Below are 17,860 nucleotides of genomic sequence, written 5' to 3' on the forward strand. Positions count from 1 at the left end.
AACTTTTCTCCCCAAATCACACCCATTCTACATCCCCTTCCTGCACCCCGTGTGCTTGTTTTGTATTCTTCGTCCATTCGTGTCAAAGCAACCCTCGTCTGTTTCTCCTTTATTCACCATATTGTTGATGTGTTGACCTTTCCTCCTCTCTCGTCAGCACTTACTCAAGCCTCCAACACGGTTTATATAAAGTACAGAAGTGGTAAGGGGGTGATTGAACCACATTCAGCATTGTCATTAGGTCATACTTTAAGATGTCTCACCGACTTGTAGAGTTGTGAATAAGAAGAGAGTAACTCACAAATATAGAGTAAAACCCAAAAGTGAGTATGCTACCTACCTGTACGCCATCCTGCCAACCTCGTACAATACTGTAAACTTGAGTAAAATGGAGAGACTGACCTTTATCCAACTGTTTCTCTGACGCGACCATATGATAGCCATTATGGGTACAATAGGATGCAGCATAGGGAGCGCACTTACCTTTGAGATTTCAAGTCCAGGTACGATTCCTGGCCCGACTTTAACCTGTCATCCTGGTGTTTCGCAGTATGGGCGATTCATCAAAGTGTGCGCCATCCCTCGGATGGACGTTAACATTGGAAACCCATCTGATAGCATTAGTTGATGTACGCTAAAGAACCCAGGGTGTAGTTAATGGAGTGTTGGTGAGTTATCACCGACACCCTGAATAAGTGATAATTATCCAAAACAGCTTCACTTGAACTTCAGGCATCGCCGGCTGGCTTCTAAAAGACCTGTGACAAAAAGTTTCCTCGGCCAATCTGATAAAGCGGTGGAAATTATTATGGTCATGAAAGTAGTAGTAGTAGTTGTAGTAGTAATATGTTAAGGGGCTGTCACACCTTGACGTTTTAGCCAGCGTATGGCAAGGTATCAAAATGTATCTAAAACGCTGGCGTATGCTGAACTATTGATGTTTTAAAAAATGTTTTGGGCGTATAATAACGTGTTGGACGTATGCATAACGTATTAGTAACGTACACAGACCGTTTCAATCACATATAGATAACTTATACCAACGAATGCTGAGCGTGTTGTCGGCGTTCACAACCTATGCCCAACGATAGTCTAACTTATGCATAGCGCGCGGCAGCGTATCACCAACGATCACGTGGCGTAGGCTATTCATAGGCTGCGGCTCGACTATTCAAATCATAACCGCACTAGACATCGAAGTGTGAAGCCGCTGTCACACCTTGACGTTTTAGCCAGCGTATGGCAAGGTATCAAAATGTATCTAAAACGCTAGCGTATGCTGAACTATTGATGTTTTAAAAAATGTTTTGGGCATATAATAACGTGTTGGACGTATGCATAACGTATTAGTAACGTACACAGACCGTTTCAATCACATATAGATAACTTATACCAACGAATGCTGAGCGTGTTGTCGGCGTTCACAACCTATGCCCAACGATAGTCTAACTTATGCATAGCGCGCGGCAGCGTATCACCAACGATCACGTGGCGTAGGCTATTCATAGGCTGCGGCTCGACTATTCAAATCATAACCGCACTAGACATCGAAGTGTGAAGCCGCTGTCACACCTTGACGTTTTAGCCAGCGTATGGCAAGGTATCAAAATGTATCTAAAACGCTAGCGTATGCTGAACTATTGATGTTTTAAAAAATGTTTTGGGCATATAATAACGTGTTGGACGTATGCATAACGTATTAGTAACGTACACAGACCGTTTCAATCACATATAGATAACTTATACCAACGAATGCTGAGCGTGTTGTCGGCGTTCACAACCTATGCCCAACGATAGTCTAACTTATGCATAGCGCGCGGCAGCGTATCACCAACGATCACGTGGCGTAGGCTATTCATAGGCTGCGGCTCGACTATTCAAATCATAACCGCACTAGACATCGAAGTGTGAAGCCGCTGTCACACCTTGACGTTTTAGCCAGCGTATGGCAAGGTATCAAAATGTATCTAAAACGCTAGCGTATGCTGAACTATTGATGTTTTAAAAAATGTTTTGGGCATATAATAACGTGTTGGACGTATGCATAACGTATTAGTAACGTACACAGACCGTTTCAATCACATATAGATAACTTATACCAACGAATGCTGAGCGTGTTGTCGGCGTTCACAACCTATGCCCAACGATAGTCTAACTTATGCATAGCGCGTGGCAGCGTATCACCAACGATCACGTGGCGTAGGCTATTCATAGGCTGCGGCTCGACTATTCAAATCATAACCGCACTAGACATCGAAGTGTGAAGCCGCTGTCACACCTTGACGTTTTAGCCAGCGTATGAAAAATTTACCGAACAAAGCTGGCACACGTCGAATACGTTATGGGTAAGTTTTGTATACGTTAAGAGCATGCTGGCATACGTCGTAGTACGCTGGCAGACATCGTAGTACGCTGGCATACGTCGTAGTACGCTGGTAGACATCGCAGTACGCTGGCATACGTCGTCATACGCCGAGTACGTCGAGAAATTTTCAGCATGTTGAAAATTTCTCGACATACTCGGCGTATGACACACGTTCCGCATATGCTGGCCATAAGTTGTAGGCACGTTACGCGATCGTTGACACACGTCGACACACGTTATTTGTACGTTAGTCATCAGTCGAAACACATCGAGGTAATGGTTAGCGTCAGTGTTCCAGACTCCCTGTTTTTTTTTTTTTCTTCTGTATGATGGTGATGTTGACACTTCGATTTCTAGTGCGGTTATGATTTGAATCGTTGAGCAGCAGCCTATTAATTATATTATATTATAACCGCACTAGAAATCGAAGTGTCAACATCACCGTCATGCCGAAGAAAAAAAAACAAACCAAAAAAAAAAAACAGGGAATCTGGAACACTGACGCTAAACATTACCTTGACATGTTTTGACTTATGAGTAACTTACAAGTAACGTGTGTCGACGTGTGTCAACGATCGCGTAACATGCCTTCAACTTATGGCCAGCGTTAAATGGAACGTGTGAGTCATACGCTGGCACACGTCGAAAAATTTCAAGCATGGATAATTTGTCTAACAGCTCGGCGTACTACGATGTATGCCAGCGTGCTCTTAACATATACAAACTTACCCATAACGTATTTGACGTGTGCCAGCGTTTTAGCCAAATTTTGCATACGTCGGCATACGCTGGCTAAATCGTCAAGGTGTGACAGGGCCTTTAGCGATAATAATGCATGTCCATCCAATGCTAACGACCAATCCTGCATGGTGTTGATTATTTATGTCAGCGATTTTAATCAATCATGCTTTGATAGGTAATCAAAATTTTAATCATAGTAATGATTTAGAAAACCACTTCGACCATAAACACAATTGTAATCATGCACCGTGATCATGATAGCAGTAATTAAACCTGAGCTACACCTATAAAACTCCTCTTGGCTTTTATTGTGCATCTCAGACTGAATTTTAAAGGCCTGCCTGACATGAGACCTGAGGTCGAATCATCCATCATCTGCATTCGTTCAAAGCCCACTTCATTGCTTACTACGGCTTGCCCAGCATCATGCTAGTTTTCCACCGCTTCCATAGACCACACACCAAAGAGTACATCTTTTGCCATTTTGATGAGAGTATGGCTTTCTGTGTCATCAGATCCGGGCACTGTGCATTCTTCATTGGATATAATCGTGCGTCTGTAATCTTGATAGTAATCATTCATTTTTCCCACTAATCACAATCATTTAGACTAATCACTGGTGTAACCAAAATCCTAACACTGCCCCTGCCCATGCGACTCAATCCTGTTCACAGCCACGACAACCGCTCATAGACACAACAACCTCTCATCGCCCAGATTAGTTTGGAACTTGCAGGGCTCAGGCTTTTGTGCTCTGTAATACTACTCGGAAGAGTGAAATTACTGACCTCACTATGAGCTGCGCAGGAACAGAGATCACAATAAAAATCTGCTCACCATGACTACAGCCCAACGAGGACTATATATGCACAATCGGTGTTAGCACCACGTCGTTACAAAGATAATCCAACCCAAGGAGGTAATTCAGTGGCACCTATTCACAGTTCACAGCTTATGGCCCCACAGAGATTGTTCCTGTTCTAATTTATTTCCAGTATTTATTTCATATTCCTGGCATTTATGGACTCAAGGTAATGTTAGGAGGATGTTTACAGTTCTCCAAAAATCCCAGCACTATGCTTGGCCTACTCGCCAAATGCAAATCTCGAACCACAAAACGCAAACCCTGAGATTTATGACTCAAGCAAGCTCCCCACGTGACTGGATTGTGCTAATGAGTCTACTGTAAATGGGGCAGTATAACTCACTCCAAGGTAACACTTTATAATGAGCTAATTACATGACAGATTTATATAGAACTACCTTACATTAACTAACAGAGGGCTGGGTTCCATAAATGACATTTAAATGTGTCAGCAATATACACTTCATGTCATTTACAGGACAGTTATACTCTGCAGGAGTTCAGCAGGGATGTGTACCCGTACTCGTACATTAAACACATCTGTATGAAGTGGCAAATAGAGGAACTAGCATATACTATACATGAAAGACAGACATGAGGAAGCCATAGACAAACACATTCAAGCCCAAGGTCATGTGTTAAGTAAACACAATGAGGAAACACCAAACTGGTTGTCTTTGCCAATGACAATGAAAAAAATGACAACCTACCTGTCTTGGTGTATTGTACCTGGATAAAGAAATACGAGGGCAGCCTGCCTATCATCGGGTATTGTACTTGGACAAAGAAGTAGGACAGCCTACCTGTCTTGGTGTGTTGGACTTGGATAAAATAGTGCTTGAGATTATGGTGCTTGGGTAGCAGTACTGATGCCACGTTTGCAAGGCTTTTCAGTTTTGGAAAATTAGATGAGAAAATAAGATCGAGAAGGTACATCCGGCCAGGGAAATTGTCATGTGGACAAAATCCCAGGTACCACAATCTCCAACCACAAAGTAACCTCGGCCGTTAGACCTAAGGCATTGTCCGCGCGAGACATTCCTTAGCCAGACGTGCCTTCTGTTTCTTTTTGTTATGCTATCTCAAGTTCTGCTGCACCACAATAAAAGCACAAGAAATATGCAACATTTGGCCTCAAATGGCAGTTTCTGGTTTTCTCTCTCCTGGCTTGAACCCAACCCACGAGTCCTTTATGACTGCGGGAGTGTGTGTGCTTCAACCAAAGACAACGCAACACCGTTGAACATGCCAAACAGATTTACAAACGATCTGAAACATTTTCTGTGAACACTTCCAAGCTGCAGGCCTTATCAAGTTTATTTGAATAATAATTCATCTTTTCTCTGCAATTAAAAGTGGCACCTGCCATGAGTTCTGGGACTTTCTGCCACTTCGATGGAGCAGTTTGCCTCGAGCTAGTAGCAAGGAATGCCAGTGGGTCAAGCCTCCTTCACGATCTCCACCACTAAACTAACCCTACAGTGCTTCAACAAGCTACGATGAACACGAGTCTTTACACGTGGGGCGTGCGAGAGGCAGAAGAACAAAGGTCGAGCCCTCTAATTTTCTCGGCACGTACAATCAGGGGCTATTTGCAAATAGCGGACGTTGGGTATATCGTTATAGATGTTGCAATACAATAACCCTTCATGTGCAATCGTTCAGTTATTTTGCGAGTCGAGAAGTTTAATTCAAAATGGAATGCACAACCTTCATGGAGTGAAAACCTTTATCATGTACTGCTGTTTAAATGGAGAGGCATAATAATGGTTCGAAAAAATTGTGGATACTTTCGATGCAAGAGACAAACATTAAAATGTAAAAGCTGGATTAACATTCTAATTTGCACCAAAACCTCAACAATTCAAAAGAAGGATGCAAGTTCAAACAAAACTGACACAGGAAAAGCATCTTGGTGGTTTTTTTTCTTTTGTCTTTCAGAAACAAAGACACTCGAGGACAGGACATCGAGCCTGTGTCGGGGTCCAGTCCCAGAACCCCAACGTGATGAAAGGGTTTTTGTGTAATTGGTGAAATGCACAACTTCACGTTTAATTTTTAAAATCCTAACAATCAAAACAACACAAACATGATACATTACCCACAAGACATGAAGACATTATTATTTGTGGAGCACAGATTGTATTATTATTGGTTCACAAGGAAGTGACCACTATATTCGTTATGGGTGTCTGTCTGTCTGTCTGTCTGTCTGTCTGTCTGTCTGTCCCGAGCATAGCTCCGTGGGTTTTGATCCGATCTTGATAAAATTAGGGTGCGAGGTTTGTATCATGATGTGGTTGTGTTTTCCTGAGAATGGGCGTGCTGTGCCCATTATGGGCGGAATCACCCCCAAAAAACATGTGTTTTTAGGGGGTAGCCGGTTTCAAGTTATATCTTCTCCGAGGGGGTTTGTCGAATCTGACAGGGGTTTCGGTATTTGGTTAGCCCAATGGCACCTGCATAGCCCCACGGAGCTCGATTTTTCATTTTTGTCCCAAGGTCAAGGTCACAAGGTCACGAACTTAGAAAATGTCAAAAAAATCAATAAATTGGGCATCGAGCTCCTCGGGTTTTCAACTGTTTCGAATGAAAGTTGGTATGCAAGTAGTGCTCTTTGAGTACTACAACTTTCATCATTTAAGTTTTTCCCGATTCCCGCCAGTTCGCCCGTGGCGTCCCCTCGAAGGTCAAAAAATAAAAAAAGGCGAACTGTGTACATTACTCGTGAACCATCGCTGTCTCCAGACTTGTCTGAATATATTATCATAATTATTAACAACATTATCATTAAGTTCGTTAAGTGGCATAACAAGTTAAACAAACTTAATAAAATGTATCTTTCTAGTTTTGGGAAATATATTTTATGACATCTATTTCAAAGAATTCAAACTTTTAAAGCACCTTGGTGCTCGACACATTGTGAGCACCAATTCACTTATCAGGTTGTTTTTTTTTTTCTCTCTCTCTCTCACAAAAACAAGAATGAAACAGAGACCTTGACGCACAATTGATTTATAAATGACAATACCAATATTAGGCCGTGGACTTGTTCATCTTTTTAGTTTGCTGCTGGTTGTTCATTTCTAAAAACATAAAGCTCATTGGAAACTTCAGACCACAAGTGCAGACAACATGACGAGATATGGAAGTCCAAAGTACAGGGACATCAAGATACTTTCCTCTGCCTTCAAGTAAATATCATTTTCCCTTGAGAACTGTATCAATATCCCAAAACCAATGTCCCTGCATTGACTACGTTTCTTGGCAGACTTTTCCCCTGAAGCAACTCCTCCGTGTCCATTCTGTGTGGGTTATCTCTCACCTTTAAACTACATCCTGTCTTTTAAAAATATATCTCTCTCTCTCTCTCTCTCTCTCTCTCTCTCTCTCTCTCTCTCTCTCTCTCTCTCTCTCTCTCTCTCTCTCTCTCTCTCTCTCTCTCTCTCTCTCTCTCTCTCTCTCTCTCTCTCTCTCTCTCTCTCTCTCTCTCTCTCTCTCTCTCTTTCTCTCTCTCTCTCTCTCTCTCTCTCTCTCTCTCTCTCTCTCTCTCTCTCTCTCTCTCTCTCTCTCTCTCTCCAGTCAAAAGTTGCCTCACACACAAGACCGAGTTTTATCAACTCTAATACTTATAACATGTACATAATTATTTTATTGAACATGATGTACGCTGGAACTTTCCAGCTCACAAAGCCCTCATCTATTATTCCTACACTAGTAATTATTATCATAACCCGGTAACTTTTTGGACACACATTTGAGGCTCGTGGAAGAGCTACGGCAGAATGGAAGGCAGCAAAATGGAAAGGGAGAAACACCAACAGAAAAGTGGAAGTGAGAGTGAGAGTGAGAATGAGGTCAAGTGGGGAAGGATGAGGGGGGAGGGAGGGAGGAAGGACACATGGTGACGAACAAGCTACACACAAGCTGAATGAAACACACCAAGAAGAGGAGAAGAGGAAAGCAGGGATGAAACAAAAAAAGAACAAATCAACCGACAACCAACAAATGAAAAGAGATGAGGGAGGGAGGGAGTGGGAAAATCACAACTAGAACAAAGTCGAAGGCATGCCATTGCAAATCCCCATGCTTCCCATCTAAAGCAAAGTTGCAAGATGGCAAAAAGTTTCACCAAGAATGACCCAATATCAAATTTGGAGTTTTTTTTTTTTTTTTGAATAAGGCTCACTTGGCTGTGCCTGGATGGGTTTGAGGGTAGCGGAGTAGTAGCTGAAACCCAAATCCTATCTAGGTTCCTCCTGATGACTCCATTACAGTATATGGTCTTCCACTTGATTGTATGTTGTGAAAATTTTCGATTTGACAAGGAAAGATCTTGCACGAAAAAGGATGCCCAGTCGGAGGCTGGCTTTACAGGCCATCTTGGAAATATGGTCTGCCCAAGAAAGATCATGGCTGATGTGAGGTCCAAACATTTGCATGACGTATACTCTTCAAGTGGTTTGTTTAGGAAGTAGCTGGGAGGGTTCGCCAGATAATCCTTTCGGAGAGACAGGGTGTGTGTGGGTGGGAGTCGGGATTGAAAGACATACTTCAAGTGTTGGATCAGTTCCTAATTCTGGAAAGGTCGGCAGAGAGAGAAGAGGCTGCTGCCTGCCTGTCTGAAGCATAAGAAATGATACGGCAGAAGGTGGAGTCATCAGCAAAGAGATGGGATTTTCCAGGGAATTGGAAAAACCATTGATGAAGATGAGGAACAAGATTTGGTCTGAGAGAGTGCCATGAGGAATTCCAACCTTGACAGGGAGAGATGATAGGATCCCGTTAAGAGCTATACGCTGACGACAAGGATAGAGGAAGACTACAAGGATAGAGAAATTCAGCAATTCATGTGCAGAGTTGTCCTTGGATGCCATAAGCAGATAATTTCGCGAGCAAGGCAGATGCCAAAATGTAGCGAAATCTCGAGATATGTCCAGAGAGACTGGCATGATCTCATGTCTGAAATTGAGTACTTCCATCCATTGTTGAGAGAGTATAAGCAGCATGTCCAAGGTTGAATGACTGGGTCAAATTGCATATGACCTTGCTTATAATATAATAATTGCAAGCAAACTAATAAGGCTGTCGTTATAAGAGGATCCATTTTTTCACCAAGTTTGTGTACTACAGTGATGTTGGCGAACTTGCAGGCATACGGAAACTGACCCAGAGAAAATGACTGAGTGATCAGAGAGGATGAGCAAGAACAATGTTTTCGGACTTCATCAAAAAAACCTTGTTATTTTATCTGCTAGGACTTGAGTCTCAAATTATGTCACATTAAGGGTAGTCCTTTTTAGCCCTTCTTACACAGCATCACATGCCTTGGACAGACTTTAAGTACAGAGCAACCAACACTGCTTGTGTGCACGGAGAAAATCTACCCGCCAGTGGAAGAGTGGGCCCTGAACGCCAATGCCAGACAACCTGGTGAGCTAGACTGCTAACCATAACATATCAGGGAAAAAGAAGTAAACAAAGAAAAAAAACAAACAAAAAGGTACCGCAATGCAGTAGCATCGGTTTCATGTCCTTTTCCCAACCCAACGACGCTTTCATAAAGTTTGTTTTATGATTTAGCAAAACTTTTTCCCATGTGCAACTCTCACTCTGCTTGGATGGAACTCAATTTTGTTGAGATAACCCGGCTTATGGTGGGATTAAACCAACATGGGGTTTCACACATTGTTAAAACAAAACGGCAAGGACATTCATCTGTTCAGCAGGTGTTCTCAAAAACAATGAAGAAAGTAGTTTTCAAATGAAAATACAAAACTCTGGTGCTCGGTGTTATCACAAAAGCAATATCAAAAGATTTATGTTACATTCCAACAGAGCTAAATTTGAGTTAAATGCAGGAACAAATAGATATGAGAGAGGGGAGGAGGGACAGGGTTTCAAATGCAATTACAAAATGGCCAGCTTCCTCTCCATCAACAAGACGCAGCACCCTATGAACAATTGACACACTCAATATTAGCATTGCAGAAGAATCTGAGAAAAACTGCAAAAAAATTCCCAGCCTCCTGCATGGATGCAAAACTGCCATTTTGAGAACATCGATCACTTGGATTCTGTCCTTTTCCAGTACATTTGACCACTTTTTTTTTTTCGGAAGCCGGAGGTGCGAATTTTTCGCCTGCATTTTTCAGAGGCCGGAGGTGCGAATCAATAGGCAGCGTATACCCAACCCAGCTGTCTCATCAGCCTGCTACACACCTGTCAGCTCGAGCCACCTAACAAGTCCCCGGGGGTGGGGGGAGGGGCAGGAACACAGGTGATCAATGTGCCATCTTCATTGTGGGCCGAGAGCATTTGCAGCAGTGCTTATAGCAAAAAGGATGTGAACCTGAACTCCCAATGATTTAATTTACAAAACATTCATAACATAGCCACTCACCCATATTACACAAATAGCTCCCGATGATAAAACTGCAATTACAAACAAAGCAACGTGGCATCAAATCTATCTGAGCAAGTCAATGAACAGGGAAAAGTAAAAAACCATGCACCAAATCTTAAGACAGCTTTGGAATGAAAACTTAAAAGTAGATCAAATCTCTTTTCCTTTGATGAACGTCTATTAGCAAGAAGAAGGAAAACTATTAAATGAAAGCAGTTAAACTGGGTTTGTCCAGATCACATTGTAATACGTGAAATGGACACAGACACAAGATAATGGAGTCTACAGAAGGAGAGCTTCAAACAACATTAGTTTGACCTTGGCAAGTCAACAGCCCCATGTGATGACATTTGAGCAGTTCAAAGGTGCCTGTACAATGGTTGTAGCCATGCTGTGGATGATGGCTGTGCAGCTACGCTAGTACAAACAGAAAGTGCGAGGTAATGCTACACGCTCAGAAATGAAAACAGCGATGGTGGGTCGACTGCAAGACCTGTGATGTTTTGTAGAATGTGGAAATTCAGGATGGGGATGCTTTTGAATTTCTCAGGGTGGAGCAAGTTAGAATCGAAAATGAGCAAAACAGGAAATCTAATTTTTCAATAATGGCAAAGCAAGTTTACAAGTAACATTTTCAGGTGTGCACAAACACAATACTCTGACTTAAAAATTTCGACGAGAAAGTAAACAAAATGAACCCAAATGGCACAAGGATATTGCTGTGTTTTGCCATGGAATTTAATACAACAGCAACAACAACAACATTCAACACTGTTGGCATATCAAGAGCTCAAGGATCACCATTTATTTAGCCTCACAGGGCTCTCATAATTGTTCTTGACTAGGAAAGATTCCAATCAGGCAAGACGGTCAAATTTTGCTCAACCAACACACGAAACACTGTGTACTTTGCCAACGTTACTGCTCCAATCAGTTACATTTTAACACGAAAAAAAAAAAAATCATAAATACAAATGGGACAACCAACATAACACCAACATCCCTGAGAGAGATGACATGCTCTACAATGCAACCACCACCCCTCCACCCATCTCTCCACAAGCTCGAAACAACAAGGCAGTTTAAGTACAATCTGTGGTTAGAACCAGTGACTTGATGGATGTGGATGAGATTCACCTTTGAGCTTTCTTGTCACAAATTCACTTACTGGCAGAATTGGACCGAACTGACTGAATCAAAGTTCCCACAATAAGTTGAGAATAGGATTGACAACCTTACCTCAACCTGTGCCCTAAAAACCAAACTGTCGTGGCTAACTTCATAAAACTTCCTGAAATGTGGGCCTCAAATCTGGGGTTTTCTTTGGCATGCCCACCTGGAACTTTGTTTAAAACGTTAAACTTTTTTTTTTAAATCAAGTGATCATGGAGGAAGTAATGATCCAAAATTAGCCTTCAATGAATATTCAAGTTTATAAAATGGAGGTTCCTCTCATTCCTTGGCCAAAGCATACATGAAGCATAAACCAACCGCACAATAGAGCAACCTGTCCATGCAAATCCCATGCTACTTGAGAGCAATTAACACATTCATGTAATTTTGACCAGCGATTTGAGGTGATACGAGGAGACGTTGGTGTGAAGCACAAGTGATTTTCAGGCAAATTTCAAATGCAATGACATCATTTTGTCTAAGTTTTTATGTCCTGGTGTTTAAAATCTAATTTTTAAAAATAGACGGCACTTGCCTCTTTTTCAAGGAGCCAACTCTATGATGAACCGTCGAACTAAATATAATTTGAGTGTTCCATGTGGATTTAATGAGAAGCATGGATGTTACACCATCACGTTTATTAAAATTAGCGGCAATTTACTCAAGGAGTAGAACATCAGAGCTCAACGCCATCAGGAGATGATACTGAGGTGGAAAAAGATACTTGTGGATAAGTCCTATCGGATATGTAATATATTATGAGGGGAAACCAATGCACCTTTTGGGCGATGGTTCAGCGACCGAGGCAAATCACACGACATGTGCACCGACTAATCACTGCAGTGTGTGTTCAACTTTATAACATCATCTACAAAGCAGTCCTTGTTTTAGCAGCAAAATCAACATCTGAGAACCACCAAGACAAGGTAAAGTAATGATGTAAACTCACCTGTTTGAGGCTGGATGCTAAAAACGCCAAGGCCTGAGCCATCTCGGATAGAATAACGCACGAGTCCATCACGATCGAGGTCCTCATCGATGGCATTGACCTTCATTACAACGGTGCCAAGAGTAGCATTCTCAAACACAAAGCCCTGCTCCACAAAATGAGGGAACAACGGTGTGTGCACATTCTCATCCACATCCACCACCTCAAGCTCAACATGGCAGGTACTCGCCAATGGCCGTGTTAGGTCTTGGTCTTTTGCCTGTACAGTGAAGTTATAAAATTGCCGTGTCTCAAAGTCGAGTTTCGTGGCCAGTCGCAGGGCACCAGTAATACGATCAAGCTCAAAATATACCTTTTCTTGATCTTGCAAGTCATAAAAAACCTGGCCACCAGCTCCCAAGTCTGGGTCTCGGGCCTCAATACGACCAATCAATGTTCCTATCGGCAGGTCCTCAGGTACTCGAGTACGAAACATTCCAGGAAGGCATTGAGGAGCGTTGTCATTGACATCCATCAAGTTGACTTCCACGGTAGTTACGGAAGACTGTTGTTTTTCTCGTGTGGCTCGGTCTCGTGCCTCCACACGTAAAACGTATTTTGCTTGAACCTCTCGGTCAAGAGGGTTTAAGATTGACAAAACACCGGTCAAGTTATCGAGATGAAAAACGTTTTTGTGAGAAAGAAGGTAATAATAAACTTCGCCATTCTCCCCCAAATCTCTATCAACAGCTTTGACCTCGAGGATAGCCGTACCCTTCACAGTGTCCTCCCGAACTGTCACATGGTAGCTTGAAAACTGAAACGTAGGTGCACAGTCATTTGCATCCAGTACAATAACAGTCAAGAGCTGCCATGCTGCCAATTGTGGCTGGCCAAGATCATACACCGTGACATTCAAAACGTAATGATCAAACTCTTCACGATCCAGTGGTGTCAAAACAGTAAGCATTCCAGTCTCAACACCAATGTCAAAATTGCCTCTCTCATTTCCCCCTGCCAAACTATAAACGAGTTTTCCATTGAATCCACTGTCTGGGTCAAAGCATTGAGCGTCTAAGATCATTGTTCCTCCAGCTTGACCTTCTTGCACTTCAACTTTCCATGGCTGCGGACTAGCAAACCTGGGTGGATGCTTGTTTACAGAAAGAACACCCAAAAATGCTTCATCCGCTTGTAACTTCTCTTTCAACTTTGCCACCTCATGTAACTTCTCAGCAAAAACTTTGGCAACACCCGTGTTACGGCACTCAAGAACCTTTTCTGATTGGGGACGGTTGATAATTGTCAAGTTGTAAAACATAGGAACTGCAGTTTTGTTTCCATCAGAGGCTGATATCTTCAAACTGAATTTTACAGACTTGAAATGGACGTCTTTGAGAAACCGCTTCAGTTTTAGAATACCAGATGTTTCAGAGAGCTCAAACAAGTCTTTTTCATTTCCTGAAATAATGTGATATCTTACAACTTCCAAGTTATCTTCATCAATAGCTGACACCGTGTCGATCGTGTCTCCCACAGCCATATTTCTTGGAATGGTTCCAGTGCAATCGACTTTCTCAAATTTTGGACGATTATCATTCTGATTATTGTGTATGATGGTGACATTAACTTCAGATTCACGTCTGAAGGGGCTGCCCCAATCAGAAGCCCGGATGCGCAGGTGGTACAGCCGGGACATCGTCTCATGATCAAGCTCAGAAGAAGTGCTGATGATTCCCGAGAATGTGTCGATGACAAACGGCAGTGGGTGAGTATTAGCAATGCTGTATGTCACGTAGCCATCATCGCCTACATCCTTATCCGTTGCATGCACCTGCAGGACCGTCGTGTGAACCGGAACATTTTCATCGACCGAAATCCTGTAAGCCATTTTCTCAAACACCGGTGGGTTTCTGTTCACTTTGGCAACACTGACAAGAACCGTTGCCATCGCCGTTCCTATGTCAGTTCCCACTTCGAACTCGAAGGAATCTTTTTGGATGGTCATAATGCATTGGGCTGTAACAATTAGTCCTGTCTTTTCATTAATCTGGAAAAATTCAGAATCTGGGCTCTTCCTGATGAAGTATCGAAGCCGTTCAACACTACTGTTTGCTTTCAACATTAGAACAGTGGTGTTGGCAGGTGAAAATCCACTGATTGTGACATGATACTTGGCCTTCACAAACATGCTACCCATGGCAGAGCGAGGTCCATGAATGCTTAATTGCTTGTCAGAAGAAGACCTCGGTGGTGTTCCTTTGTCTCTGGCCTGAAGAGTCAAATTAAACCCAAATGGGTGGTTGGCCCAGTCAATAGAGTCAACTGCTTTTATACAAAACTCTTCACCTGACAAGTGGAAAACTTTGAACTGCCCAGTTTCATCACCAGCAATGATCTCCACCAATGCAATCTGGCCATTTTCTCCAGTGTCTTCATCTTTCACACTTAGCAAACCAAAAATGGGGTCTTGTCCATCTGGAGATGGTTTATGAGAGGCTATAGAAATGAGCGGAGCATGCCGGTTGATCCGCCTGACGTGTATCCTCATTTTGGCCCTGCTGCTCATACCATTACTGCCATAGGGTTGCAAGCTGCGATCGACTGTTTCGATCTCCAGATTGTGCGAGCTCGAGTGGTCGGCATCCAACTTTCCTGTCAGAATGATGACACCGCTTGTAGGGTGCACAGCAAAAAGTTTGTTTTTTTGTGATGACGCCTGATGTAGTCTGTAGTAAAATTCTCCACTAGACCCTACATCCGCATCTGTGGCTGTGACCTGAGCAATACTGGCACCAAGCGCAGCATCTTCTGCAATATTGACGCTGTAAGATGTTGGGAAGAAGAGTGGTCGCAAATCGTTTACATCCAAAACTTCAACATGTATTACTGTCCAAGCCTCGTTTTCATTTCCACGAATATGTGCTTTCACCTTGAGTTGGTAGTGATCTTTCACCTCTCTGTTTAGCATCACTGACCCGCCGCCTTTTGTCCTGATCCTGAAAAAGCAAAAATCTCCAACAGTGTCTTCCTCAGCCTTAAAAATGTTATCATCATCTCCAGATACTATTCGAAACCGTACATCCCAAGACTTGTTCTCAATGTAGATGCCCATCTTATGAATGCTTCGGAGATAGGTCTTTGCAGGTGAGTTTTCATATACTGTAACATTGTAAAACTTCCGTGTGAACTGGAAGGCGAATCCATTTGTCGAATCTGAGATGACTGGGACGTATAATAGCGCAGGCAGCAATGTTAACAGCAGCAGCCACAGCTTTACATGCCGTTCCAAAGCCATGCTGCCTCGGTCCAAGATCAGCTTGATATCTGTAAAGGCAAGACATAGAGATCAATAAAATACCAATTTCATATTATATGAATAATCTGTCACAATGGAGCACCCCAAGTACATAAAGCTTCTCTAAAACCTGCAGCAAGGCAAGAATTTCTCCAAAAGCCCACAAAAGTTTGGGTTATCTGCCGTGTTTTATGCTTTTCCTTTTTATACTTTAATGCCGCCAATTATACGTTGATGTTTTGGTGTTCGCGGATTCAAACCTAGCTCAATAATGAGAACACAACCCATTGATAAATAGAAATGCAGACTGCCAGTTCTTTGCCAGAATTAGTAACTACATTCATTCCTCCATCCTCGTTATTTCAACAAACCGTTGTCGTTGGGTGAATCAACAAATTGCATACGCAAAAGATAGCAGAACCTTTGACCCTCGGCCCTTCTTTTGTCGCATGCATTTCCATTCCCTTCTCTGCCTCCAATTCTGTCCCCTTCCAATCCACCCTTATGCTTATCACCCACCTCTATGGCCCCCTCTCCAGACTAATGATTTCTCCTCCACCCACTGCCCTTTTCTTTCCAAAATCTGTTTCACAACCTCAACCCTTGCATGCAAGAGATATGTTGATGCTCCTTTGAATACAATTTCACTTTAAACCAAAGAAAATGCGATTTCATTTAATCATTGCATGATAATCCAATACAATGTACATAGCAACTGCTGTTTTTATTTTTATTTTTTTTACTTTTTTGTTTAAGCAACAATTTAAGTCCCCTTTAATTTTTTTGGTTCGGAGGATTTCAGTGACTATCTAAGGTTACCCAAAGGGCACTGAGAGTCAACCACAGAGTGTGCATATGAACACCAGACCAGGTGGGGTACACTGATAAATCCCTCTCTGATAGTCATTGATGAGCCACTGGGTTTTCACTGACAACACAAAGGCAACATGGTAATTCTACTGGGGGCAGCTCATGCTCCAGAAGCACATTTGATAAGGCCCCACATCGGAGGTTGTTAGGTATGGTGAGAGCTTGTGGCAGTCTTGGAGCATGTCATACAGGAGAAGGATTTTGGGCTACTCTAGGTATAAAGCCAACAGGGTTTTAGGTTGTCTTCATATGGGATAAATTGTAAATCAAAGGAGGTCGTGTTAACATTGTATAGTAATTGAGTGAGACCTCATCTGGAATATTGTGTTCAGTTTTAACCATCACATCCAAGTAAGGACATAGCTGTCATCGAGGAGATTGTATGGAATAGGGCTACTCGATTGATTCCAGGCCTAGCGAGACTAAGCTATGAAGAGCGGCTGAAGGAGACAGGGCTTTATACATTAGAGAGGAGGAGATTACAAGGGGGATTTGATAGAGATATTTAAGATCATGAAGGATGTGGGCAACATTGGTGCAGTGGAGATTTTCAGCAAATTTGACAGCATTAGGACCAGGGGCCATAGCTTGAGGGTAAAGAAGATGAGAAATAGGGCAGTTTTAAGGTAGGGTCTTTCAATAGCAGAGTAGGTAATGCATGGAATGGAAAGGTAGTAGCAGTGGAGGGGGTGGATAGGTTTGAATCGGAATTAGATATAGATACCTGGATGCATTGGAGTTAGAGAAGCATGGGTATATTGGGAGGACTCTTAGGTAGTTTGTTTGTGGATGGGTGATAGATTCTGGGGTTGGTGGACTCTGATTAAGCCAGCCATCCACAAAGCGACGGCTTCAGCATTTTACAGCTCCTCATCCAACATATTATTAACAGTCACGGCGAGGGTTGGCAAATGTGACTATAAACAGGTGAATAATTACCATCCAACTCACCTACTCTTCAGTATTATATAAATTGTTCACAAAAGCTATCACAATGTACCCACAATTAACTGGACAACAAGCAACCATGGGATAGAGCAGGTTTTAGAAGTGGAGGCTCAACAATAGAATCACCATCATACATTTGGCCTTTTAAAAAAGTAAAATCAAATCAAATCAGGATCAGAATATTAGAACTTCCTTTGCGTCTCACATTCATTGATTAAGAAAAAGCCCTTGACAATGTGGAAACAAATGTCATCATACAGCTCGAA

The 17,860-nt window shown here is 42.4% G+C and overlaps 1 protein-coding gene across 6 annotated transcripts in view; it reads right to left on the bottom strand.

The window, feature by feature from the left end:
- Positions 1-17,860, bottom strand: part of LOC147014469 (protocadherin Fat 1-like) — a 316,783-nt gene that overhangs the window by 236,573 nt on the left and 62,350 nt on the right. For all 6 annotated transcript variants that reach the window (XM_085850626.1, XM_085850625.1, XM_085850627.1 and 3 more), the window contains exon 2: positions 12,500-15,805. In XM_085850626.1, the coding sequence (XP_085706752.1) occupies positions 12,500-15,776 (3,277 nt within the window). In that variant the 5' untranslated portion in view covers positions 15,777-15,805. The remainder of the gene's footprint in view (positions 1-12,499; positions 15,806-17,860) is intronic.

This window comes from Eptatretus burgeri, chromosome 13, assembly GCF_056783735.1.
Source record: "Eptatretus burgeri isolate ZD-2024b chromosome 13, Ebu_testis_v1, whole genome shotgun sequence".
NCBI lineage: Eukaryota > Metazoa > Chordata > Myxini > Myxiniformes > Myxinidae > Eptatretus > Eptatretus burgeri.